At 56.9% G+C, this 26699-nt stretch overlaps 1 protein-coding gene across 4 annotated transcripts in view; it reads right to left on the reverse strand.

Annotated features, from left to right (window-relative positions):
• ASS1 (argininosuccinate synthase 1) overlaps positions 1 to 26699 on the reverse strand; it is a 49167-nt gene that overhangs the window by 19830 nt on the left and 2638 nt on the right. For all 4 annotated transcript variants that reach the window (XR_005058417.2, XR_005058418.2, XM_037007916.2 and 1 more), the window contains exons 2-10: positions 25373 to 25433; positions 23413 to 23522; positions 21496 to 21564; positions 18433 to 18621; positions 12984 to 13040; positions 10890 to 10964; positions 7590 to 7660; positions 6993 to 7023; positions 1951 to 2041 (exon numbers count right to left, since the gene is read on the reverse strand). Coding sequence is in view for 2 of the 4 variants with exons in the window: in XM_037007916.2 (XP_036863811.1) it covers positions 1951 to 2041; positions 6993 to 7023; positions 7590 to 7660; positions 10890 to 10964; positions 12984 to 13040; positions 18433 to 18621; positions 21496 to 21564; positions 23413 to 23517 (688 nt within the window). In the remaining 2 variants the exon portion in view is untranslated. The remainder of the gene's footprint in view (positions 1 to 1950; positions 2042 to 6992; positions 7024 to 7589; positions 7661 to 10889; positions 10965 to 12983; positions 13041 to 18432; positions 18622 to 21495; positions 21565 to 23412; positions 23523 to 25372; positions 25434 to 26699) is intronic.

Below are 26699 nucleotides of genomic sequence, written 5' to 3' on the forward strand. Positions count from 1 at the left end.
GCTGTTCAAAGTTGGCGACTAATCCCCCACCCATCTGCCCAGCTCATTACCATGTAGCCAGCGACCGGGTGCCAATCAGGCCTCAATAGCGGCCTTCGAGTCTTTATTAGCCAGGCGCTGCTTGGAGGGGCTTCGCTCAAGGCGCTGTCAGTCCGGCCATTCTTAACCCCCATTTCCAGGGGTTTTATAACTTGGTTGTAAATTGCTATTAAATGTAAGTCTGCCCAATAATGAACCTTAAGCCCCTCTCGCCACCCCCCCGCCTCTCCCCTCTCCCTTTCTCTCCCTCCCTGGGCCTATTATCGCCTTCCCGGGGCCTTGGATGGGGCCTGCCCCAGAGAGGAGCTGACATTGTTGGGGCCCTGCCGGAGAAAGCCTCTTAGCCTTTAAAATAGTTAATAATTAGATTAAAACTTCAAATAAATTAACTAGAGGGTGAATGGGGAGTAGTCAGGGAGGGTTCCTCTTGCCTATTTTTTTTTTCCCAGACAGTCCCCCAAATCATTAAAATGGATCACGTTTCTTCTGCGGCCCATCCCGCAGGGCTGCCCTGTGCCTGGAGGACCCCCACTGCCTCCCACCCCTCACTCAGCTCCTGGGGAGCTGTTCCACCACCTTCTCAGAGATGCTGTCCAAAGAGGCCCCATGCCTTCAAAACAGGCACTTAGAGCTCCAGCCTCCTTGAGGGGCCTCAGACCACGGCTCTTTGGTCCCCAAGTGGCATGAAATTCAAGGGTTTGGACAGATGGGGCAGCATGAAGATGCCCACTGTCCTGGTCAGGCTCTTGGGAAAGGCTAGGAAGAGGTGGGTTATTAAAGTTCTAACAGCCTCTGTTTCCCATGACCTCAGCTGTCCACCGTGCTCAGCCCCTGCGAGGACCACTTCCATGCCCACCTGGTAGGTGAGCAGGCCCGAGGCCCAGAGGGTGAAGCCGGTTGTCAAGGTCACGCCAGCATGACAGAGAGCAGGGATCCGAACCTCCCGTCTCCTTCCCAGACCCTTGGTCTCTGGGTGCCCTGGGAAAGGTCGAGCTCCAGAGCTTGGCCAGGCCTCTCTGCAGAGCCCTCTCCCTCTGCTGCCTGCTCCAGCCTGGGCAGCTGCCTTGTAGACGGACGGTCCAGCCTCCTTGCCTGGGCTTGGGAGACCCTCACACCCCCCTCTCAGTTCCTCCAGCTCCTGCCCAGCACCATCTCCTCCAGGAAGCCTCCCTGATTTCTGCAGTCTCCTGGAAAGTTTTCCTTGGACTCCTTGAGCACTCGCTCTGATCCTGGTCTTGCTCCCATCACTAGGCCTTCCTTCGCCTGTTCTCCAGAGGTGTCCCTGGTGCCAGGCTTGAGGCTGGGCATTCTGGAAGACCAGCAAACACTTCTTGTTGAACGCAGTGAAGATGAGATCAGGACACCCATCCACTGCCAAGGGGAGCAAGACTGGCAACATTTTGGAGCCTGGGGAGGAGGTGTGGGGTGAAGTAGCTGACTTGGGACTTAAGAGGCTTCAGCAGTGGGGTCGGCGGGGCCCCTGCGCTGGACGCTTTCCAGGCTTCCTTCTACATCATGAAGACACAAGGCAGCTGGTGCTCTTTTATCCCCGGCTTATGAAGAAGAACCAGAAGCCCAGGACAGTTGAGTGACTTTCCCTAAGTCCCAGGGCAGCTGTCAAGTGGCTGCTCAGCAGTGGGAATGCTACCATTCCAGACCTGGGCCTGTGAGCCCGTGTGACAGGCAGCTGACGGTGCCTCCCTGGCGAGCCTGGATGCTTCCATGGCTCATGCCATCCAGGCAAGGGGGCACTTGGGAACCCTCGAAGCCCCTACCCAAACTCTGCCTCCAGGGAATGCAGGAGGCACTGATACACAGGGCTTGTGCCCAGGCTCCCAGGAAGGGAGGGCAAAGCAGCCAGGGCCCCAAGAGCCCACGCCCTCAAACCCCAACAGGTGGTCATCCGCCTACCTTTCTTGAACTCGATCAGCAGGATGTCAGGGCTGTTGGGGGCTTTGGCAGGGTCCTGGGTCTTTGTGTAGAGGCCTGGAGGCGCTTGGTTCTGACAAAAGCCAGGAAGGTTAGATGGGGTACCGTGCCAGTCCCTGGAAGCTTTGCACTCCACCTCCTGCAGAAATCTGTACCCCTCTCCAGAACCAGGGGGTGGTTGGCACTTGCTGCCTGCTGGCACTGTCCAGCAGGCCTCCCAGCCGCCAGCCCAAGCCAGCCCAGCTTGCCAGGGACCCAGGAAACAAAAGGCTCAAGAAATCAGACAATTTTTCCCCTCAACTTGATCTCATCTTTTTCTTCGACGCCCCCACAGCTGGAGGTAGAATAGCAGGAGAGGAACAAGTCAGGCAGGAAAAGTGCGACTTCAGAGAAGCGTGGTGGCGGCATTCCGTGGGCTTCCTGGGAGCGGGCGCACACGCTCTCGCAGGCGCCGGGAATTGGGGGTTATTCTGCACTGACCGCAAGGCTAATGACTACGCGTGACCCCAGCAGGTGCTCCGGCAAGCAGAGCTGTCCCCGGGGTCCCCGAGGTTAATACTCACAGAGAAAAAAGAGAAGAGCAAAGCAAAAACCCATTTGAAAACACATCAACCTCTATGTATATTTTTTCATGGGTGTGTTGGAAATGGGCCTCTTGTCTTGATGCGGTGGTGGAGGGGCTGCTGGTTGCCTCGAACTCTCAAAGTTCCCTCCCACCCTGGGGGGCCCTAGGCCCCCCAGGTTGTGGCTTGGACCCCTGCCATCATGGAGACTGAGGCCTCTGGGGCCTGACTGCTCACGTCCCTCCTGCGGGCATCCCAGGCCCAGCTGTTGTCCACCTGCTGACAGCTGGGACTTGTAGTCCCTTAAGTCTTTGCTTTTAAAACCCCACAAATATTCACGTATTACTTTCCATCTGCAGTTTCTTTGGTGTTGCCAGCAGCCCTGTTCGGCACGGTCATGTACTGTCACCCTATGTATAGATGAAGAAATAGAGGCCGAGGGGGACAGCCTGTGGCTGAGGCCGAGTCCTGTGCAGGTGTGCACCATGTGACACAAGGCAGGGGACCCGCGAGGTCCTCAACAAGTACGTGCTGGATTTCAGAGTGGCAGAACACCCCCTGAAAGCCGGGAGTCAAGACCTTGGTCGCAGGGCCTTGGGCAAGCTGCTGCCTCTTATTGAGCCTCATTTGCCTCGTCTGTAAAATGGGGGAAATGATACTTGCCCTTGACTATCTTACAATTTAAGCACGCAGTTATATTTTTTTACTGGACATGAAAATCACCGGAAAAAATGACCAGGAAGACCAGGTGCCTGCAGTAAACTGCTCTGCGGGCGGGAAGGGCAGCTGGGCTGCACTCCTGGTGGTGCCTCCCTGCACTCGGGCCTCTAGGGGGGCTGCCGGCAGTGTGCTGCAGCCTTCACCTTGGCCACTCGACTACGCTAGGGTGGCCAACCATACCTCGGGAAAGCCTGAGTCCTGGGCAGACAGGGAAGATTGGTCCTCGGAGCTCTAGTTCTGAGCTCAGTGCGGACTGTGATTCAGCCCTCTGCACCTCCAAGGTGCTGTGTGACTTGGGACCAGCTGCAGCCCTTCATGTGTTTCCATTTGTGGGGTGGGAGCAGGGACTCAGTACTGACCTCAAAGACAGACCAAAGGAGGGGGTTCCTTACGGGTGCCTGATGCCTCCATGGACCAGATAGAAAACCAGGCCCAAAGCAGCAGCTTGTCCAAATCACACTGCCTGGCCCCTTTGGCCTGGGACTCTGGATTCTCTGTCCAGTGCTCTTTCTATCCCGCACCCCCCCCACACAGCCCCCACGCCCTGCCCAGTTCCCACTGCTTGAGTAACCAGAGGGCTGAGAAACAGCGGAAAGGACATCGCCAATATGGTTAGTCACGGGGGCAGGCAGGCATCAGGGCTGGTCTCGGAGAAAGGCCTAGCTCCCCCGGCCCCCTGGACCCTGCTAACCACTGCATTCCTGGGGCACAGATAGGCCTGAGGGCCATCCTCAGCTGAAAGGGAAAGCGAACCAGGGCTTGGGACCTCCTGGTGACAGACCCCCCTCCGCAGGCCCTGCCCCTGCCTGGGGTTCCCCACTGGCCCCGCAGTACTGGCTGAACTCAAACTGGAGGCCAGGGCCGAGTCCCTGCTCCTCCGCCCAGCCCCGTCCCCTCCCACCGCCACCTGCGGTGCCTGGGGCTTGAAGCCTTCCCCTCCTCTTCATGGAGTTGAACAGAGGGTGAGAACACTTGCACTTGGAAGGGAAGAGGCGGTGGAAGACCCCGCGGGCTGAGCATCCCACACTCTCCAGTGGAAGCCACAGCAGCTGGTGGAGGCTTCCGACACCCTGACAGCACCGATTAGATAAAATAACTAAATAGAAATAAAATGACATTTGCTTTGCATTCTGAGGTGGCTGGGCGCCTGCCTGCTTTTTACTGTCCCTCCTAAAAGCCCAGTTCAAATGACAAATAGTTTGTTGCTGAGTATCAATACCACCTATTTATCCACCCCAGCGGGAGGGCTCACTTCCAATGTCATCTTGCGGGGGGCCTGGGGGAGGGAAGAGAGTGAAGAAAAAGAGAGAGAGGGAGGATGGGGGGGCCGGGGAGAGGGCGAAAGAAAGCATGAAACAGGGCCGAGGAGGAGAAATTGGAAGCAAATGGCCCATGAACTAAACCATGATGTAGAGGCATGATCGATGCGGCAAATGGTTTATTCACCCATCAGATATGGCGGGCCGGCGACTGAATGAACTCTTTCACTGTGGGCCGTATGAAGTTAAAGGAAGTAAATTTCTATCTTTCTTCGCATTAGCTGCCTCATTGCCCTTCAATCAGCCCTCACGGAGGCAGAAAATGGCTCCACCATCTGCCTTCAAACCCTCCCTTCGGCAAGTCTCGGGGCTTTTTTTGGAGAGGGGGAGGGGGCACCGGTCCCCTTAAGCTCTGTCTCCCTGTCTCCTCCCGATGGGCTGGGGCTGCCGGGGCAGCGCTTCCCCGCCGTGGACGGTAGCCCCCCGGGCCCCTGGCTGCTGTGTCCTCCTGTTCCCAGATCTACAGGACAATTGCCCCCATGCACAGCAGATCTGGGGGTGGAGGGGAGGGTCCTAGGGTTCAGCCTGGGGGAGCCCTCGAAGGTGCAGACCCCCACCCTGTAGCAGGGCGGGCTGGGAGAGTTGGACCCTGGGTTCTTCAGCCTGGCCCACACTTATCAGGGGAATGTTTCCCCTCCACGCACACGGGGCCCAGGTTTCCTGCCTGAGCAGCGGAGCCCCGGGAGGACTCTGGCCCCTTCCTCCCCAAAGAATCTTAGGCAGACGGAGAAAGGGGTGCTGGGACCCCTGGCTCCATGACTGTGCTAGAGGGATGGGCCAAGTGGTTTTGATGTTTCAGGAGAGGTGCTGTGGTTTCCTACTGTGTGCACGGGGAATCGGGGGCTCAGAGAGGTTGGGTAACTCGCCTGAGGTTGCACAGCAGTTAAGAAGCGGAGTCGGGATCCAGACTTAGGTTTCCCACCTCTGGGAGCTAAGCATCAAGCTTTCTGCCTTGCATGGGTGTCAGGATCCTTAAAAAGACATTCTCTCTAGAACTTACTCTCCATCCACTGCCCTCACTAGACAGGCTATTCAAGAGGCCTGCGACCCCAGGCCGTCTGAGGGTGCCTGCCCACCTGCTCCCTCCAGAGCGGAGGTGAGAAGTGCCACAGGCTGCCTGGCGAAGGATGGGGAGGGGCCTGCAGTGTCGGGTGGTATGGGCTGCAGAATCCCCGCCTCTGCCAGGCTCAGCCTCCCCGCCCCCCTCCGTGCTGACTGACTGGCTAATTAGGGGTGGCCAGCCTGAGTGTCGTGGGGTCAGCAGAGCATGAACTGGAAAAACCTGTGGCCAGCAGGCAGCAGTCCCCTGGGGCCATCAGCCACCAGGGGGCAGGGGTGCAGGCTCTCTTGAGTGACACAGTAGGGCCGAGCGGGTGAGGACAGGGCGGGCAGTGGGGGAAGGCACAGGAGCTGAGGGCCAGCTCCTGCAGCGGGGCCACCTGCCAGCCGGCCACAGAATGAGGCCACTCCCGGCCAGGAGCCAAGGACAGTAAGCTGGGCAAATGCTACACCTGCGCCCAGAAATGTGCGATTATCGTCAATACCAGCCAAGGGGCCTGGGCCCTGTGGGGAACCGTCCTGGGACCCCCCACAGGGCTCCAGCTCTCCCCGCCTTCACAAAACCCCCTGGGTACCTTCCCCTCCAGCTGGCCTTCTTGGATCCCCCAGGCCCAGCTGCCTGAAACCCCCTCCCCTCCACCCCAGCACACTTCTTCCCTATGTCAGACAAGCCGCCCATCCCACCCCCAAACCCGCCGCCTGGGTGTGGGGCCGAGCCAGGGAATGGAGACGTTCCCTCGGGGACAAAGAGATTTTTCTCTTCCCAGGATAGATTTCGTTCTGCCTCCTCCATCTCCCACGGTGGGCAGGGGGGGATACAAAGGAAAACCCCCAGGGAGAGAAATCCTAAACTTCAAACAGGGCCAGATCCCAGCCTGGTCAGCCCAGAGGCCGGGGACGGGGGTTCAGGGTGGCCTGCCTCAGGCTGGTGTGCGGCACAAACCCAGACAAATGGGTCCTGAGGCTCTAGTCTGGGCCCCCTGCCCCCCTTGCAGCAGCAGAGGCCTGAGAGCTGGTGGGCACAGGCTGGGCCCTCCCACAAGTGTCTCATCTGCCTAATTGCTTCTTTATTGTCTCACAATCACACTCTCTCTCTATGCTGCCCTGAAATATTTCCTTCCCCTATTCATCTCAGCAGCAATTAGAAAAAGAGCGCCAGGGAGGGGGGATCTTAAAGCGCAGCGTGGAGTGGGCAGGCAGAGGGGCGCCTGGTGGGGAGGGCCGGAGACACAGGCAAGGCTTGGCCCCAGCCCCACGCCCGGCCCCCCGTGAAATTTCAAATTAGGCTACAAACACATCAGACTGCGTCGGCGGCACGGAGCAGCTACCACCGAACATGGTGCTCAGAGAAGTCGGGGGTTACCTTGGGGTTCTCCAGGATTCCAGCCTCGTAGCTGCAGGAGGAGGCGGAAGAGAGGGATCAGCAGGGGATGGGCAGAGGGACACGGCTACACCCTGCCACGCGCACTCCCCAACACAGGTCCCGTCTGCCCTTTTCTCTCTGCCACAGCAGCTGCTGCCAACCCTGCCTGAGCAAACCGACCGGCTGTGAGAACTGCAGGTTTGGAGAGGAGGCTGGTCGGTTTCCCTCAGTCTCCTGGGCACAGCCCCAGGGCACTACGTCTGGGGGACCTTCTTACATGCTGTTCCCTCTGCACTGAACGCTTTTCCCTGTGCCCTGGCCAGTCCCTCCTTATCCTTGAGGTTTTAACTTCAAATGCCACTTCCTCAAAGAAGCCCTCCCTGATACCCCAGCTAAGGCCAGGTGCCTGTTATCTACCCAAGCACTCAGCAGAGCTGTGAATGAGTTGGGTAGAGGTGGTCTGTCCTTCCCGATCCCCCCACCCACCACCCTGCTGCCCCCACCACGCTATGAGGGCAGGGATCACATGTCAGGTCACTACTACCTCCTGGCTCGGAGCAGGTGGGCATAGCAGTGGACAGGTGGGCCATGTCTTACCTGATGTGCATGAGGTTCTCGTCCATGCTCCATGGGTTCTTGGGGGTGACTGGGATGGGAATTCCATGTTGCTGCAAGTGAGAGGTGACACAGGGAAGGTTAGGCAGCTTAAAGCAGACTGGACGGTCAGGGCCTGCTGTCCTGACTTTCTTTCGAGGTCACAAACATCCCTAAACCCTGACTCCCGTTCAGTCAAGACCCTGGACCAGGCCCTAGTCTCCTTCTCCTCCCCTGGACCGTCTGGAATGGCAGTCAGGGCCCCATTGCTAGATGTGCCCCTGCAGACACTCTAAGACCATGCATCTGACATGCTGTGGTGTGGATGCTGACCTGGAAGTTTCCTTCTAGAAGATTCTCTGAGTCTGCACTCCAAGTGGCCCCTGAAACATTCGAGTGTTCCAGACAGTGTGCCTGAAGGTCTCCCATTCGCTGACTGCCACCTGACTCTATGAGCCAGAGGCTGGAATGGACAGAATTTCCAACATGGATCTCAACCAAGGTGTCTGTGCCCACATTGGGCCAGGAAAGGGGAGCCGCCCATGAGAGCCTCTGGCTCACGGTGCACGTTTGTGATGCAGGCCTAGCACATCCCAACCCCCCCTGCCCCCCAGTTTCCCACATCTAGCACAACTGCCATACACATCGCAACCCTGAGAAGGAACAACTCAGGCAGACCCCCGCCTCATCCTTTCCACTGGTTCTGACACATTTGGCTTCCCTAATGATCCAATCCATTGTATAAGGAGAAAACCCACCCTTGCCAAGATCCTGGGCTCAGAAGGCTGTCGGTGGCCACTCTGAAGGCCCACCTTGCTCCGCCTTTTGGATTAAGGATAAAGCCGACTCCCTGAGCCACACCTGCTGCCCTGGCTGACACCTGGCCAGAGCTCAGCACTTGCCTTACACTGCTTCCCACACCCTCATGCCTACGGGCACAGAAGACAGCTAAGTGGCCTTGTCCCCCCAAATCAGCCAAGACCAAACACTCTGCCTCCTGAACCCCCTTTCAACACCACCCGGGTGGACCCAGAGCCAGCCTCAGCCTCCGTCAGCCTCCACTAGCCTCAGCCAGCCTCCACCCCCTCGTGGCTCCTGGGGCGGCTGCTCTGCTTAGCTTTCAGTTCCCTCAGCCGTGAGAGTGTCCTCCGGGGAGCTGCGCTTCCTTCAACACCTCTTGAAGACTTCAAAATAATTAACTAAAACCCTCTAGGTTTTCTTTTCCAAGCTTTACCAGATTTGCTTTAAAAGAAATGGCTCACACCTACTCTATAATTTGTTTGCTCTCCACTTTAAGCCACACAGGGAGAGAACACCTTGTTTAGAGGCTGCTCAATGTTGGGGGCCACATTGAGCCCCCAGGATGCCCACAAGCTTGCCCTGTGCTTTCTCTAGGTAGAGTGAGCCAGGTGTGGGGACCAGGGCCCTATGGCAGATGGGCTGGAATCCCTGGGCTGGGGGCTAAGAAACCAGCAGATGGGGTCCCTGGAGAGTCTCTGTTTTGGTGGGGGGGCTTTGGAAACTCTCTGTCTTCTCCCTTTTCCACTGGCCTCCATCAGAGCAAGGAGAGGAGGGAGAAGGAACGGGGAGACGAGGGAAGAACAGGATGGGCACCCTCGGCTCCTTGGCAGGGAAATACACACAAGTGCCAAAAAGAGCGACGGTCCCTTGACCATGATTTTTGTTCCCCCTCAACCCACACTGGAAATGCCACACAAACCCATCTTCAGCATGTACACAGGAGACCACCCAGCTTTGCAGCCCCTATCTTGTATCCTGGCTTAAAAAAAAAAATGATGGAGACAATAAGGATGGAGGATTCTGAGCATCTTTCTTTATATGATGAGCTTTGGGTCAGATGGAAAGTGAAGCAAATGCATGTTTTTTGAGTCTCCCAGAGCACCTTTAGGCCTGGGTGATGTACAGGTCTTGAAAGCAGGGGTTTGAAAAGCTCCAGTGGTTTTTGTCTCAGCTGAATCAGCTGCCTGGCTCTGAATTTTGGACAATGCCTGGCTGTTGCGCGGTTATTCTAGTCATTTCCTGGGTGCAGAAGCATTGCCTTCCTCCTGGGATATGCTCAGATTCCCCAGAGCTTAATTCTAATATCCGCCTCCGAGGGAGGGCTGGGGGTGGAGGGACCCCGATGCATCTGTCCTGGGCAAATGTTCCCGGTCAAAAGGTTATTCCAGAGAGAGGCTGAATGAAGTGACTTCTCCCCAAAATCTGGGAAGGAAGGACAACACCACTCCTGAAATTCATCTTGCTGGGAAAACCAGGAGCCGCTCCTGGTGGGGGCTTCATGGAAATGAAGGACAACGGACGGGGTCAGCCCCTTCCTGAACTCCGACTGCAGGCGTGAGAATGTAGACAGGGTGGGGCTTTCAATTCATTATCCTCAGAGATGAAACGTGCTTCATAGTCTGTATCATTGAGGAGATGAAGAGGGGGGAAATGCCTTGCCAACCCAGCTCTCTTAATAGCTCTGCTATTTGACAATTTGTTTGGCAACATATGGGCTTGCTCTTGTGAACTCCCCTCTTAATAGTAAAACAACAGATGGTAGAGGAGATCTTTCCTCCAAGCACTCCAGGCCTTAATGGGATGCTGGCGGCGGGGCAGGGCTGCGTCCCTGCCGCGTCCCCTACCACGCGGCACCTTGGCTGCAGCAAGAGCTCACAGCCAGCCCTGGCGACTGCTATTTAAAACCTGAGCAATTTTCTGGTGTGTGCACCGAGTTGCTTTTCCCCGTCTGATTGATTGAGGCTGTTTGTCAAGGGCTGCCATCGAGTCGCTAAAAAGAAAGGTACCCTGGGGAGCGTCTAAGGATCTTGATGCAAACTTCTAATATGTTTTATTGTAACTTGTACTTCAAAAGAGCTGGTACGATAAAAGCCTTTGTCTGCTGCGGCCCCTCAGGGAGCATACCTGTTCCTGGGGAAGCGCTGGGGACAACTGGTAGCCAGGTAACTGAGGGGCAGAGAACAACCTGGCTCCCACTCCTGGTCATCCTCGGAGCAACACACCGTGGTGGTGGCAGAATGGGAGGCAGGAGGCGGCTGGCGTCCTCTGGCTCAGCAGGCTGGGGGCCCCCCACGGAGATGCCTGGCCCACCCAGTAACCGCACCTCTGTGGGGCTGGTCCAGTGGACAGGCGCCATTGCGGGCAGCAGGGGCAGAGACTCAGTTCCCCAGGCATGCGGGCCAGTATCAGCCTTATGCCACGGCAGACTGCCCCCTCAGAGGGCTGTACCCAGAGGGCGGAAGGCAAGGGCTGGGGTGGCGCTGGAGACTCAGCCATACACACCTTCGCATACTCCATCAGATCACTGCGGCCCCGGAACCGGCTGTAGAACTCGGGCATTCTCCAGGGAGCGATGACCTGGGCACGGGGCGAGGGGTCAGAACGAGGAGGGCCCAGCTGCTGGCTTCCTCTGAGCCTCAAGCTGCGGGGCTGGCCTCTTTGCTAAGGGGTCCCGAGACTGCAGTGGGCACCGGGGGGTCTCCTGCTGCATCTCCAGACAGGATGCAGTCCATGTGGGGTGGGCAGGGGGACCCCATTAGACAGTGGAAGGATGGGGTCTGCCACACCAGGGGGTGGCCGTGGGGAGGCCTGAGCCTTACGGCAGAATGGTCGTGTGTCGCTAGGTGGATCGCAGTCCTTCTGGGCCTCAGTCTTCCCATCTGAGAATTGAGGCTTTGAGATAGACAGGCCCCCAGTTTCTCTCTAGCGCCCCAGTCGGAGGGCCAGGACCCCACCACCACCACTGGTGACTGAAGGAGGGTCCACACTGCTGCCACCACCCAGCCTGGCCCTGCCCTGGGAGGGTGGGGCCCAGAGATGACATACACCCCCTCAACCTGCCTCCTCCCTTACTCCGCTTCCTTCTGCACCCAGAGCTGCTCTGGGTGGGGAAGGGGGACCAAGCGCGTTCTACTGGGGCCCCACCCATCCCTGGAACCACAGTCCCCTGCCTTTGATGCTAACCCAGTTGGGACATGGGGATGCGTGGGCCTGAGGGGTGTGGGGGGAGTGGGAGGAGACCTCCCCTAGCCCGAGACCTAGCAGCCCCCGGACCAGGCGCAGCACTGGACACACCCTCCGGCCTTACTTTAGTTCCCAGAAACCAGCTTGGGCCCTGCCCCCAACCCCATCCCAGCCTCGGGGCTTGGCTTCTGCAGACAAAGACCCAGAAACCAGACACTCTGGTCCCCCAAGCCTCTGTGGGAAAACAGAGAGTGGGGGTCAGGGGACGGCCCCCATGCCCCCCAGCCTCAAGCAAGTCAGCAGGCAGCCACAGTCCTAGGGCTTTGCTCAGCCACCCGGTGTTTGGGGTCAAAATAGATCATTAGAGCTCATTACCGCTCACCTCCAGGCCACTCTCACCCTGAGAGCAGCTGCCGGCTGGTTAAAGGGGCAGAGAAAGATACTCCACTTAAAAGACAAAAAAGTGGAAACCCCTTAGGGCCCTTTAGGGAGCTCATCTTCTGCAGCTTTAGCCCAAAGTGACCTCACAGGAGCACAGGCCTACGTGGCAGCCAGGAGCCACGTGTAGCCAGAGACCTGACACGTGGCCAGTCGACTGAGCTGTGCTGCAGGTGTAAAGCACTCATATCTGGAAGACTTCGGACAAAAAAAGAATGTAAAGCCTCCATCAGTAACTCTGTTACATTGATGACATGTTGAATGATATCATTTGGAATATACAGGGGCCAATACAATGTTATTAAAATATTTTATTTAAAAATATTACCTGTTGCTTTTTATCTTGTTTCTTTTACATGGCCTCTAGAAAATTTAAATTACCCACAGGGCTCACGTTTGTGGTGCAAGGTCCACTCCCACTGCCTGGAGCCCGGCCCAAGGCCTGTCCTGGGTGGGGACTCATAAATACTGAATGAGTGAAGGAACGGATGGATTGCGGGGCTGGGCAGCCCGGATGTGTACGGCAGGTCATGGGCAGTAGCAGTGATTCCCCCGATCCTGGTGACCCCACCCCAGGCAAGGACCCAGGACACCAGGGAGGGGTCAGGGCTCAGGCAGGGCGGCCCTGACCAGGGCTGGCAGCACTATGAGCAGCCCGGAGATCCCAGAGCTGTTCCAGCCTGCACCCAGGCAGCCAGAACCGCAAGCTGAGGGGCAGCCACATCTTTCTGTCCAGTGCCTGACCCAGCCAGGCACCTGGGCAGTGCCTCTGGGAAGGACAAACGGCCAGGGAGAGAGTGCTGAGCCCCCATAGCAGGCTGAGCAAAGGGACTCCATGGAGGGAAAGAAGGGCACCACTCACCACAGTTCAGGGCACACCCTCCCTGTCTATGGAACCTCCTAGGACCCCATGTCCTACCCCTTCAGGGGCCTCAGCCCCCAGAGCCTTCCCAGAGGGGAGAGGCGACATCTTACCTTAATCTGAGGGGCCAGGGAGTAACATGTGAGCTCGAACCGGACCTGGTCATTGCCCTGAAACACAGAACAGGGGACGGTCAGGAGCCCCAGAACGGGGCCGGGGCTGGATGGCGCCAGACAGCAGGCCTCAGGGCGGCTCGGACAGGCCAGCTGACGGTTCTCTTTTCACCTCCAACCTGGCAACTTGAGGTGTGCACTGTTATTAACTTGTTTAAAAATGAAAACTGGGTGGTTTTGAGGAGGAAAGACCAGCTGCTGCCCTCCAGCTGCAGTCAGAGCTGGAACCCAGGACGCGGGACAGGATGCCCTGGTGCCCGGCGAGTGCGGAGTGGCATAAACCATGACTTTTGTGTATACACTGGCGCACAAGTGCATGGGCATGTGGCCACGCGGCAGGGCACAGGGTGCGCACTGTAGAAATGCAGTAGGGTGGAGCGCGCACACATGTATGGGGTGGCATGCGGCAGGACATCCGAGAACACGGTGGGCACGCACGTCTCATTACTTCAAGGGGTGAACACATGAGCGGGGCTGGCGGCCTGGCCCCACAGACTCCAGGTCCTTCTCCAGGGAGCCCCCAACCTGCCCACACCTCAGCCTCTTCCCAAAAGTCCCGTCTGCCTCCTCTGCCTACCCCACCCCAGAGATCACAAGTGCAGGGCTTGGGCCCCATGGTGCTTTGACCCCTCATGTCTATAAAATCGGGAATCCGGTCTCCTCTTTGAGCCTCAGCTTCCCCATCTGTGCACTGGCTGGTTGGGGGGAATGGCTGGAACCAGGTGATCACTGAGAGCTCTTTGCTCCTCTCTGCTGACAGGGAAACTGAGGCCCAGAGAGGGAAGGGACTAGTCTGAGGGCACAGAGCCCAGTCCAAGCCCAGGTACCGGGGCCCCTGCTCCCATCCTGGTGTGGGTCCCCCTGCCTGTCTGCACCCGTGTCCTCTGCTCTACAGTGGGGGCTCATGGGCCACCCACAGTGCTGGCCCCGCCCGCCTGGCCCCGCTCCGCCCCCGGAGACCACAGCCCCTGCGCCCTGCCTGCTTCCCACTGGCTCGCGGCCTGGAGGGAGCCTTAAGCGCTGTGGAAATAACAGAGGGACCTTTCGCCTACTGTGAAAACTGCACAGGCGCAGCGAGGCAGCGGCGGGAATAACAGGTCATTTTCCAGAGTCTTGTCAGGCGACGTGGAAATACAGGCTTCCGTCCCTCTCTGCAGAGCTGGGAGCCGAGGGGCTACAGCTGCTGTTCTCTGACATCCCCCAGGGCCACGGAGCCAGCCACCCCACTCACCCTTGGGCCAGTCCCTCTGTTGAGCACCTACTATGCACCAGCTGTCACAGGGGAGACCACCTGGGGCTGTGGGGTTCTTAACCCTTTCTGCAGATGAGGGAAGTGAAGCTAGAGAGGAGCTACCACTTCCCAGGGGCATACAGCCAACACGGGACTGGACGTGACGCTCCACCTGCTGGCTCACAGTCAGGTAACTGGGCCAAGCTCCATACATAACAAACTCACTGCATCCTTACAGCAGCCTCCTGGGGTGGGTTCTATTTTCATTCCCATCTGACAGAGAGGGAAACTGAGGCATGTGGGTAACACGTGCCGAGGACCCCAGGCAGCACAGTTCTGGGACAAATGGCACTAGATGAAGAAATGGACTCGTGTCAGATTTACAAAGCACGTGGCACTGTGTGTCCTGGTGAACATTTCCCTACGGCTTCCTGTGGCTACAATGTGGCTGTGCCTCCCCCGACAGGCACCCTGAGATGGAATCTGCCCATCCTGACCTGCACATGTACTAGTGTGTAGGTGTGGGTGCGGTGCCCTGTGACTGGAGGGGCTGTGGGGTCCTCCCATCTGCTCCTGGGCTAATGATACAGATGGTGCCACTTATAAAACTGCTCCTCTCAGCAGCCCTGGCCCAGTCTCAGGCTCGTATTTCCAGGCTTCTCTTCCAAAACTAGGGGGAGTGAGGAGGCCCTGGAAGGGCCACCCCAGCTCAAGCTCTGCACCAGGTACTAATCCTGGCTGGGCCCCAGGAGGGAAGCTGCCTCCTGCCTCCAGGCCTTCGCACGGGCTATTCCTGCAGCCTGGGGCGCCCTTCCCCAGGCATCACTGCCTGACTCTCGCTTCCTCCGTGTCTCAGTGGCATCATCCCTCACCTGCTGCTGGGTTAGACTCCTAAGTCTCTGAGGGCCTCCTGCAGCCCACCCGGTACCAGCACCCCAGAGCCTGCAGAGCCGGAGCTGGCTGAACACCGTGACAGGAGTGAGCGAACATGTGGAAATGGCATCTGTGAGGCCAGAGCAAGGCCCCCGAGGCCATGGCTCCCTCCATCCCCTACCTCAGGAGCCAGAAGCCGGGGGAGGCCAGCAGCTGAGTTAGCAAATGGCCACAACGTCAGGACCGGCCATGCTGGGATCTCCTCATCAGTGGGGGACCCCGTACTGCTTCATTACACCCCTCTTCCTCTGCACATGAACCCCCTGCAGAGAGCTCTGCCAAGTGGCCCACTGGGATCTCCCTGTGGGGCTGCCAGCCTCCCACAGGCCCGGCTCTGCCTTCTGGGGGGCACACGGTCTCACTCACTCGTCTAGACAGCACCCCCAACCAACCAGACCATAAAGGCCCCTACAGGCTGCAGGCACCACCTTCCCACCACCTTCTTACCTTAAACTGCATCGCTCTGGCCCTCACCTGGGCCTTCCTGGCCCTCCCCACACATACCTCCAGTTCTAGGAAACTGCACCCAGAGGCCCCTGGGGCTTCTACTGGTTCTGTGAATAGGCACAGGAGCAGGCCTTGCTCGTCAACCCCAAGGCCCCCGGCTCCCCCACGGCCTTCCCAGGTGCTGACCGGGGTGGCCCCCAGTGACATTTCAAGTCTGACCCTGCCCTCTTTTGGACACTGTGTACTTCAAGGTCCTCTCCAAGTCCTAAGAGTTCACAGAACCACCACAGAGGGTGTTCTCAGAACCGAAGCCCTGCAGGACCCGGTGGGAACAGAGACCTCGGGTAGCCATGGTCTCTGTCAGTGACTTTCCCAGCGCGGTGGACCTGGAGAGCCTCAAACCCAAGCCTCTGGTGCCCTCTTGTGGCCATACGGAGCAGCACACACAGCTGTGGGTAGCTATTCCCAGCTGCTTGTGGGCTTGTCAGGAGGGGATCTCACGACCCCAGGGGCCCCCAGGCCAGGGCCAGACCCACCATACACCCACCCATTCATTCCACCAGCCTTGAATGCCACTCATCCTCAGCCTCAAGGGTACTGTTGGAGGCACCTTCTCCAGGCAAGAGCCCTTTCAGAATCCTGCCTTGGGCATCAGCTTGCATGCCTCCTAGAATGGGGAGCTCACTGCCCAGCTCAGATGAGACGGCCTGCAGCTTCTTTACTCTGCACCGATATCTGTTCTCGCTGACCCTGCTCTGCCTGCAGGAGCCGCCCTGCAGGTCTCATAATTGTATGATGAGCGCGTTTCCCTTCTGCCGAGTTTGCAGCGTGCCAGGCCCCTGCTGAGCACTTTATTAGAATCAGCCTACTTGCTGCTCCAGACAGCCCCATGAGCTGGTTCTACTTTATTCCCATTTTGCGGAAAAGGAAATGGAGAGTGGGGGGCAGGGGGTTCACAGAGCATGAAAGCAGGGAGCCAGGATCAGAGCCAGCCGAGAAGCCTCTAGGCCTGGAGTCCTGACCTCTGGGTTCTCCCGCACGCCCTCCCTCCACCCCTGCTCAAGCGGCAGGCGGCAGGCAAGCCTCCGCCCCAACAGCCCAGGCCTGCCCACCTCTCCATGTCCGATGTTCCGCCATCCTGCTCAACGTGTGCTCAAAATGAGGGTGTTGGTAAACATAGGGCCACAGGTCTGTGTGTGAGAAACACTCACCAGTCCCTTCCTCCACAGAGGCCCACCATTTCATTCCAGAACATTCCCCAACAGCCCACTCGGGGAGTCGATAGTCACCCCTCCCAGGCCTCCTCACTGCCTTCAGGATGAAGCCAAACTCCTGGGCATGGCTGCAGTTCAGCCTTGACCCTACAGCTGCCTTCCCACGCATCCATTCCCCCTTCCCCCCTCTCCTTGCTCAGACACAGGCTCCCTGGAGATGTTCAACACTATTTCTATGCCCAGCATGCGCCCCACCCTCTGCAGGTTCCCACAAGCTTGACGACCTAGTGCCCAAGCAGATACGTGGCCGTGTGAGTTTTCAAGGACACAAAGCAGTGCCACCCCAGTGGGGTGGGTGTTTGCAAGGCCACCCTCAAACCACATCTTCTCTGTCCAACTCTTAGCTGTGAGGTTCCCTACATCACAGCGAGCCTGCTCCCCATCAAACACAGACCGGCCTGGGGTGGGGGTGGGGGCAGGCTGGGTCAGGTTAGCACGGGTGTGCTGCTCGGGTAGTGAGTTCCCTGTCACCAGGAGGTTCAGTCTGCTGACTGTGGGTTGGTAAGGAGCCAATTCCTGTAGCAGGCGACTGGCATGGTGTCCACTGTGAACGCATGACCAGGCTTTATAACAACATTACCTCACAGCTGCCAACATTGTTAGTATCTCGTTTTTGAGCACAGCCACTTTGGGACAGTGTGTGCTGGAGGCTTTCCTGCCATAAGACCCTGAGGAGGGCTCCTTCAGTCTGCACTGGACACACACGGTAGGGAAGTAGGGGGGATGTTATGGGGTGAACTGTCCCCCGCAATAAGTTGAAGCCCTAATCCCCCAGCACCTGAGAATGGGACGTTATTTGGAGATGGGGTCTTAACAGAGGTAGTCGAGTTAAGGTGAGGTCTTAAGGCTGGGCCCTGATCCCGTACGACTGGTGTTCTTATAAAAAGGAGAAATTTGGACACAGACCAGACACGCACAGAGGGGAGACGATGTGAACATGGAGGGTCACGGTGATGCAGCCCATCCCAGAAGCCCCAAGAGGGCTGGGACCCTTTCTTCCCTGGCCCCTTGGGAGGGAGCACAGCCCTGTGAGACAAACCTGCGTCTGTATTTAAGCTGCCCGGGCTGCGGTGCTTTGGTACGGCAGCCCTGGGAAGCTAAGGCAGGTGGCATCCCATTTTGCAAATGAAGGAGCTGAAGCTCAGGGAGGAAATGCCTTGCCCAAGGGCACACGGCCAGGATCAGGCCACCCTCTGCTATTCGGGTTTCCAGCAACGTCCCTGAGCCTCAGTGTCAAGTCTGCCAAATGGGGTGACAAGGTTTTCCCTGCACACAGAACTCACAGCGCATGGGGCTCAGCTGTCACGGCTCCCAGACGCTCACTCCTAGTAATATTTCTCCTATTCAGAATGGGCAGGCCAGTCTGTCTGCCACGTGCCCTACTGCTCTGGAGGCAAAACCTACCGCTGGTTGAAGGCCATCCCTGGCTCTGGTCGCCTGGGTCCCCCTCTGCCTCCTTCTCCCTCGGCCTCGCCCTCCCCAGCACAGTCATCCTCGGCCTCACCTTTCCTGTGGCTCCGTGAGACACATACTTGGCCCCCTCCCGCTGGGCAATCTCCACTTGTTTGCGGGCGATGCAGGGCCTGGCAAGAGACGTGCCTAGGAGGTAGCGGTCCTCGTACAGTGCACTGGACTGGATGGCGGGCCAGATGAACTCCTCCACAAACTCCTTACTGACATCCTCGATGAAGACCTACGGGGGTACAAGTCCGTGAGAGGGAGCCTTGGCAAGGACGGGGTCCAGCCAGAAAAGCCCCAGGGGCCTCAAGTGCCTGCACCTGAGGCAGACCCTGTTAATGGATCCTGGCTAGCTGTACCCCCACTTTTCCTTCTGCGTCTGTAGTAGACACCATGAATCGATCCTAGCACACAGCACTATTACTGTACACCCCACACTCATGGCAGACATTGCTAATCAATCCTGATACACCATTTGTAAATCCCATCCAGCTCAGCATTCTGGGCCTGAGATGAAACTTACTTACCACCTAAGATTTAGAGCCATAGGCAGTAAATAGTAATCCACAAAAGCTCTCAACCAGGGATGATTTTGTATCCCAGGGGGCAGTTGGCAATATCTGGAGATATATTTTGTTGTTGCAGCTGGTGGGTTTGGGGAGGGGGGTTCTGGCATCTAATATGTAAAGGCCACCCCACGGATGCTGCCAAACACCCTACAATGCATGGACAGCCAGCCACATGTTAATAGTGTCGAGGTGGACAAACCCTGATCTGGAGGAATTGCTCTCAAAATCTGACCCTAGCGGGTCCCCAAGGCCCTTTCAGGGAGACCCTAAGGGAAACATTTTTTATGATGATCTAAGTCCTTATTTGTCTTTGTGTTGACATTCACATTGAATATGCAAAAGCAATGATGCGTAAAAGCCAGCAGCTTGGCCAACCAGAGCAGAGGCACCCAGTGACTCACAGCCGTCACGGGCTCGGGGCTTCACTTTCCCAGGGCCAGTTTCACCAAGAATGGTTTTAAAGAAGCTATAAACATGATTCCTTTTTTAAAAACTCAACTCCTGAGTAAAAAATGTGAAATACACACGAAGCATTTCTGTTGCATTCCAGTTACAGGCTGAACCAGTCACTTTCCACACAGCACTGTTTCTCTGTGAAGGGACTGACAGACAAAACTGGTCATTCAGACTTGGGTTTTGGCCAACATTTCTACAAATATGAACAAAGTGACCCTGTCACTTCAAGGAAAACTGAGTATTTGTTGCCAATGATGAAATTCAGGCTTTCCAGTAGAAATTAGAATTATGGAAAACTTGTATCCGACCTCTTCCTAAAATTTCTGATGTGAGTACTGGTGGTATTGACACAGGTGAAGTTTTTGTATTTTATAATGGAACGTATCAACATTTGGAAGATCTGCATAGCATAGTGACACAATATTTTTCAAATGAACGGTATATGTTTGAGTGGGTAGCAGACCCACTCAAAGTGCAGGACAGAGCAGTGGATTTTAATGCCCGAACAACTCATTGCTACAATTTCACGATCCCCATCACACTAATCTTTTAAGAAATGATCTTCATTTTGAGTTTTGCTGCAGTTATCAAAGAGTATCTCCAACTTGCTGAAAAGGTTATTAAAATATTCTTCTTTTCCAGGGATGTGTTTGTGAAGCTGTATTTGCTTTATAACTTCTACCAAAACCTCACAGTCTGACTGCAGGAACAGCTACCAGAATCCACTTGTCCTCTGTTAAATCAGACATCAAAGAGATTTTCAAAAAGGTAAACCAATGGCACTCTTACCAAAAATGTTGTTTCAGAAAACTGTTATTTTTCATGAGTAAAAAACATTATTTATGTTGACATGGAATGTTTAATATTGTTCTTATAAAATGAATTGATATTCTAAAAATTTCAGCTTGTATTTCTAATGTGGTAATATTGATAGTCATAATCCACAAAAGCTTTCTGGGGCCCTTGATAATTTTTAACAGTTTAAAGCTGTCACATGATTTTTTGTACTATTTTTGCAACTTTTTGTGAGTCTATAAATTATTTTAAAATGAAGTGACTTTTTTTTAAACACAAAGCAAAGAATGAAAGAAAATGAGAATCGAATGTCCTGATGTTATATGCATTAAGCAAATATTAATCAATTCCAAATAAATAAGAGTCTAAGGGATCCGGAGAACAAATGATTTGAGAATCCCTCATCTGGAGTAATGAACTGAGGCCTAAACTTGGCACAAAAGCTCAACTCATGTGCCGGCTGATCCCGCTTTCTGGGCTCTGCTCAGATACCCCCTCTCCTCTCTGATACCCAGGGCAATGTCCGACCAAGGACGGATGTCCAGTTTTAGGTCCACGCCCAGTGATGTGAGGTGGGACTGTGGGTATTCACTCCCTCATGCGTTTATTTTAACGTGTTAATTGAACTCTTACCATGTGCTGGGCTCCTTTTAGGTTCTGGGAACCCCACAGAAGTACCCTGCCGAAGAACCAGTTCTGACCAGGAGGCAGGCTGGTGGCTTCTCACACCATCCCTGCGGTGTCCCCTGCTCACATCCTTAAGTGAAGGGGCCCAGGTGCCAGGGACTTCTCCATGGCAGCAGCTCACACTGCACTGTGAGCCCCTGTGAGCGGGTCACCACATGGTACCTGCACCCAGCACAGGGCTTCCCTGCCACATGATTAAATGCTTAGCCAACACACTGAATTCAACTGGAATTTTCTATTCTGCTGGGTGGATGGAAGGATGGGGAGATGGACAGAGAGATAAAAGGAATGGACAGGTACCTGGACGGATGAACTGATGAGTGACAGAGGGGATGGGTGGATGGACAGAGGATAAAAGAGGGATGGGCAGGTGGGTGGACGGATGAGGAAGAGAGGGGTGGGGAGGGAGCTGCGTGGAAGACAGACGAGGGGAGGCAGGGAGACGATGGCATTCACACCCCCGAAGGCAGAAGGAACTGTGCTCAGGAGGACCAACTGGAAGGGGTGCAGGGGACTAGGGGCTCTGGGACAGGAATGCCCCCTGCTGCCCCCGCCATAGCAAAAGCCCACTTCCAGCCCCAGCCCCACCTCCCACTCGGTACCTTTTTGGCCCCAAGCTTCAGGGCCTTCTTCCTGGCTTCCTCGAAGTCTTCCTTCTGGCCGATGTTGGCCTGAGGAGCAGAAGCAGAAAGGCCCACTCAGCTCAGGGCGGAGAGAATCTCAGCCCCCTCGGGGGAGCTCTGGGCCCTCGAACAGAGGTGTTTTCCATTTAAGGGGCCAAGGTCACAGTGAGGAGAAAGACACAGATGAGGCCTGGAGAGGCCGAGCACTTCCTGGAGTGCGTGCAGGAGCTGCCTGGCCTGCGGGTAAGTGGTTTCTGTGAGCCGGGGACGGCGGCGCCCGGCCCTGAGCACAGGGGCTGCTGGGATGCAGTTTGCTGTCACTGCCTGGAAAGTCTATGGCTTCCCCTGAACCATCTCCCTCTTCCTGGAAACTCCCCCGAAGTCAGTACGAAGTCAGCTTGTCTGACGCTGCCTGACCCCAGCTCACTTCTCCAGCCAAGTGCGGGGGACCTGAGCGGCCCCCTGAGCGAGGGGCTCCGGCTGCCCCTGCCGCTGGCCCGACTCCGCTTCTCACAGCCACTGTCCAGACCTGCTGTGCTCTCTGCTGGCCGCACCCTGGCCTGCTGCCCCAGCCTGGGCCTGCATTCTGCTCACCACAGTCTGAGGCCCTCCCAGAGCTCAGCTGCAGGCGCTTTTCTCAGGTGATATGCAGCTTTTTAAATCTGCCCCAGCAGTCGGGGCACTGGACCACCAGCCGCGCTGCTGCGGCCAGGTGCACACACCCAGGCTCCTTGCACCTACCTGAGGCGGAGGCTCCTACTTACCAGGCGTCCGGGAGCAAGGACTTCCCCTCCCTGGGCCTCGCCCCCCACTAAATGACAAGAGGACTGGACACCGTTAGGTACATGGACTCTAACTGCAAACAAACTGCTCTTGATCGCAGCTGAGCTTTTGTCTAACCGGAGCACCACCCTCAATGCCTCTGGGAACAGGGCCTTCTTCCCTGGGACCTCTTTCCACAGGGATGGAGGTGAGCAAATGGTGTCTCCTGCTCACCACGGGCCAGACCCTTCAGCCAGGCCTGGCCAGTCGGAGCCTTCCAGACACCAGGGGGACTGAAGCTTGGGTGGGCAGGCACTCAGGCCGAGGAGAGCAACCCTAGACCCTACTGTCACAGCCTCAGGTGGAGGCCCTCCTTTCTCTGCGAAGTGAGCCTTGCCTGCCCTGTGGAGAGGCCAGGAATGAAGCCAGAGATGGAGGCAGGTCTGGGTAAGAGCCTGGACCCAGCCTTGTCTGAAGCCTTCGCACCCCTGGGCTTCTTGGTTATACGAACCAAGAACTTTCTGGTCTTTGTTTTTGCTTATGTTGTATGAGTTGGATTTCTAGAATTTGCAACCAGGAGTCCTGATGAGCACAGCCACACAGAGGAAGATTCAGAGGCTGTACCGGGCTCATCAGAAGCGGAGTGGGGTTGATGAGGGCTGTCAGCACGGGCCCTGACTCGGGGGCAGCATCATACATAACCTACTACCTGTGGCCTGTGACCCACCTGCCGCTCTAGAACTAGGTGATCTCCAAGGGCTCTTCCAGCTCAGCCACTGGAGGCTTCTGTCATCTTTGCTGGATTACTGGGGGCTGACAAGGGACTTCTGGGAAGGGGGAGACCATGCCTTCCCAAGGCCAGCAGCAGCCCCAAGCCCACAGTCCCTGTCCTAGGCTGACCCGGCAGGACTGCCAGGCTCACTCTGGTGACGCCCACCTGGTTACCCCCATGTGAGCCAGCCTCCTGCATGCTCAGACCTGGGGGACACCAAGGATGTTCATTTTCCAGATGAAGAAAGTCAGGCAGAGCAATGAGAAGCATTTTCCTACAGTTCATTCAAGACAGGCTTAGAGAGGGCGGGCGGGCAGGGGGACAAACAGATGGGAAGACAGACATGCCAGGCGCCACCTTACCAGGTAGGCAATGACGTCATAGCCTTGCTCCTTCAGCCACACGAGAATGCAGGAGGTGTCCAGGCCGCCGCTGTAGGCCAGAACCACGGAGCCCTTGCTGGACATCTTGTCTGGAGGGCGATGAAGGGTGAGTGACACAGGGCCAGCCCTGCCCCACCTGCCAGTCCTGCAAACAGCTCCTTCCTGGCCTATCCCCCAGCTGCCGCCTTGGCCCTGGGCAGCCTTATCCCCTGACGAGCTGCCATGGCGGGGGGGCGTTGGGAACAGAATGTCCACCCATCATCAGGGTCAGCAGAGCTGTTCCTTCCTGCAGCCGCATTCCGGCACACTGGGCACCCCACCCCACCACATGCCATGCTGGGGCCCATGAATGATGGCAGCAGCGTCTGGGGCCCTGCAGGGGGGACGCATGTCTCTTGGAGCCAGTTCTCCACCAGCTAGAGAAGGTGGCTGAGGCTGAGCTGTTTGGAAGAGGCCGGGATGTGAAGGATGCACAGCAGCTGTGAGACTTGGGAACAGCTGAGGGCCTGAGCCTCCAGCAGCCCATAGCTCCCCAGTCAGAGCTGGCCCGTGCTAAGCCCTGATGGTGCCAGGCATGGCACCCTCTTACCCCACTGTGACCCCCTGAAGAAGGTATTGTCATGCCCCTTGGGGAGGCGGCGACAGGGGCTTAAGGAGGTCAGTGGGCAGCCAAGGTGACAGGGATGTGCCTGGCTCCAGAACCTGGGCTCTTCCCAGCATGCAGTGCTGCCCCCCAGCTGTAAGGGGAATAAATGGCCAGGGGTGGACACCCTGCCCCATGCACCTCCTCTACCTGGGGCCCCAGTGAACCTTCATACTGTGGGATTCGGTGCTCTTTCCAAGTACCTCTGGGAGGGGAACCACGAGAGACCCTGAACATCTCAGTGCCTCAATTCTGAAAACGCTCAGTTGGGAGAGGCTCAGAGATCAACCTCAGGCCTCCACCCTCACTCAGGGTGTAGATGCAAACACCGAGGCCCAGAGCAGGAAGGAGACAGGCAGGCACACAGTACCTCTCCGTAACCCTCCCAGGAGGCATGGATGACAGATCTGTCTCTCTGCGCAGGGGCAGATGTGTCCCACCCTGTCCCTCTCCACTACATGGAAGCTTGCAGCAGGCACCTGGGCCTCCTGTCTCCTTGCCTTCAGAGCCACTGTTCCTTCTGCCCAGGAGGCTCTCCTGAACCCTCAGCCTGCATCAGGCCTTGCCCCCCACTCTCCACCTGCCTGAGAGCACAGGCTGTTATTGTGCCCACTTTGCTGAAGAGGAAACTGAGGGTCAGAGAGGTGAGGTCACTTGCTCAAGGTCATAAAGTCAACCTGTGGCAGGGCCAGATTTGGACCCAGGCCATCTGGTTCCAGCCTCCGTGGATGTGGCCTCAGCACCCCGCATCTACAGCAAGCATGCTTGTGGAAACATGCACACTGGAGTCTGACCAAGGTCAGGGTCCCTGTTAGACACTACTGGGAAAGATCATGGACACCCCTTCACAGATCCATGGGCCCTGCCATCACCACACTGATGCAGGCTCCTGCATACTAACACTTCCCACGTGCCCAGCAGTTCAGAGACACCAAGTACTGTCCCGGTGAGTCCTGCACAGCACAACCTGGACACAGAGCCCGACATGTAAGTAGGACACACATCCCACATGCAGCCCTGACACACCTCTCCGGCCCGCCCACTGCCAGCCCAGGACTCACATGCCCTTTGGATGTGGAAGGGGACACCCCATGGGACAGTGGGGCTGGGGTGTTTTGATGGATGTCCACAAGGCTCCCATTCACTGGGCATTCAACCACCTGCCAGGCCCTGTCCCTGACCAGCTGGGTTGCCGGTAACTCCGTGGACCCGGACCCTGGGGTCAGCTGACAGTGCTCACAGCAACTGCCAGGAGGGAGGTGGGAGGCAGGCAGGAAGGACTAGGGTAGGCAGTACCTGGACTGGAGGTGTGGGTTCCCGGCTCCTGGAATCTGTCTTCACGGCTCGGTGAACCACTCTGCAAAAGCAGAAGCTGCTCAGCTGCCTGGCACGGCAGTCTGGGTGACGCCACTGGCCCTGAACGTGGCCTCTCCACTGGCTTGGAGCAGCCTTGCTAAGTGAGGAGATTTGGTGCTGGGGCAAGGTGTGGTCTGGGAAGCCACAGGTGGCTCAGACAACCTCGGTGGCTGGGGTGGGCTGCAGACAGTGGGAAAGATGATGCAGGCCCCAGGTTCACCCAGCTCTTAGCATCACCCCTGCTTTGCCACCTCCCCAAAGCACCTGGAACCCACAGGGTAGGCACTGGGGCAGGGGAGCAGCAGCTCCATGGAGACACATAAACCTCCTGTGCCTGCCCCACTCTGCCCCAGTGGCTCCCCCACACCTCACCTGACCCACCAGAGCATGCCATGCTGCACTCTAATCCCTCCCGACCCCCTCCACGGGGACAGGGACCATTCTATAGACATGCTGGGCATGTGGCAGGCACTCAGAACGATGCTACTGATTCTACTGTCTGGAGGTCAGGTCCTCACTCACAGAGAACTGTAACATCCCTTCCGAGCCTGGCATTCCATGCATGCTCTCATCCAGAATCACGGAGCTCCTTCTGCTTGCCAGGCTGTGTGCCTGTGTGGGCACCGGGGACTGCAGCCCCTGCGGCTGAGCCGTGGAAGAATGTGTGCACTGGGGGTGGTCCCTGAGTGAACACGGGTGGCTCGGAAGTGTTTGGGCCTGTATGTGCACACAGATTGGCAGGGCAGGTGGGTTGGGACAATGATACAATCTCACATGGGCATCGCTCCTGCCTTCTCTGCACCTGCTGAAGCTTCCTGGCCCTCAGCCAGCCAACCAGGTCCCTGGGCAGAGACCAAAGCCTTGGCAGAAACTAACTGAAGCTCAGTCCTGGATGAGTCGGGAGAGAAGGCAGCTTCCAGTGAATGGGCTAGGCCAGCCTGGGCACTCCCTCAATTCTAAGAAAACTCATGCACTCTAAACAGTCAAAGGTGCAACAATGACAAGAGCAGATACTATGTTTAGTGCCACACAAGCTTTATTTCAAGGTGGAGGCTTTATTACCACCCCGAGGCTCAGAAAAGTTAAGCAACTTGCCCAGGCCACGAGGTAGAGGATGGCAGTGCTGGGATTGAGACCCAGGCTGACTGCAGACTGTCTGCTCTTTACTGCTCTGTGTCCTGTACACTCTGGCCTCAAGAAGACCACAGTCTACCCCTCACTTTATGCGTCTTTCAGAAAACAAAATTGCCAATGAATCACTACTGAT

This window comes from Manis javanica, chromosome 2 (genome assembly GCF_040802235.1).
Source record: "Manis javanica isolate MJ-LG chromosome 2, MJ_LKY, whole genome shotgun sequence".
Classification (NCBI taxonomy): Eukaryota; Metazoa; Chordata; class Mammalia; order Pholidota; family Manidae; genus Manis; species Manis javanica.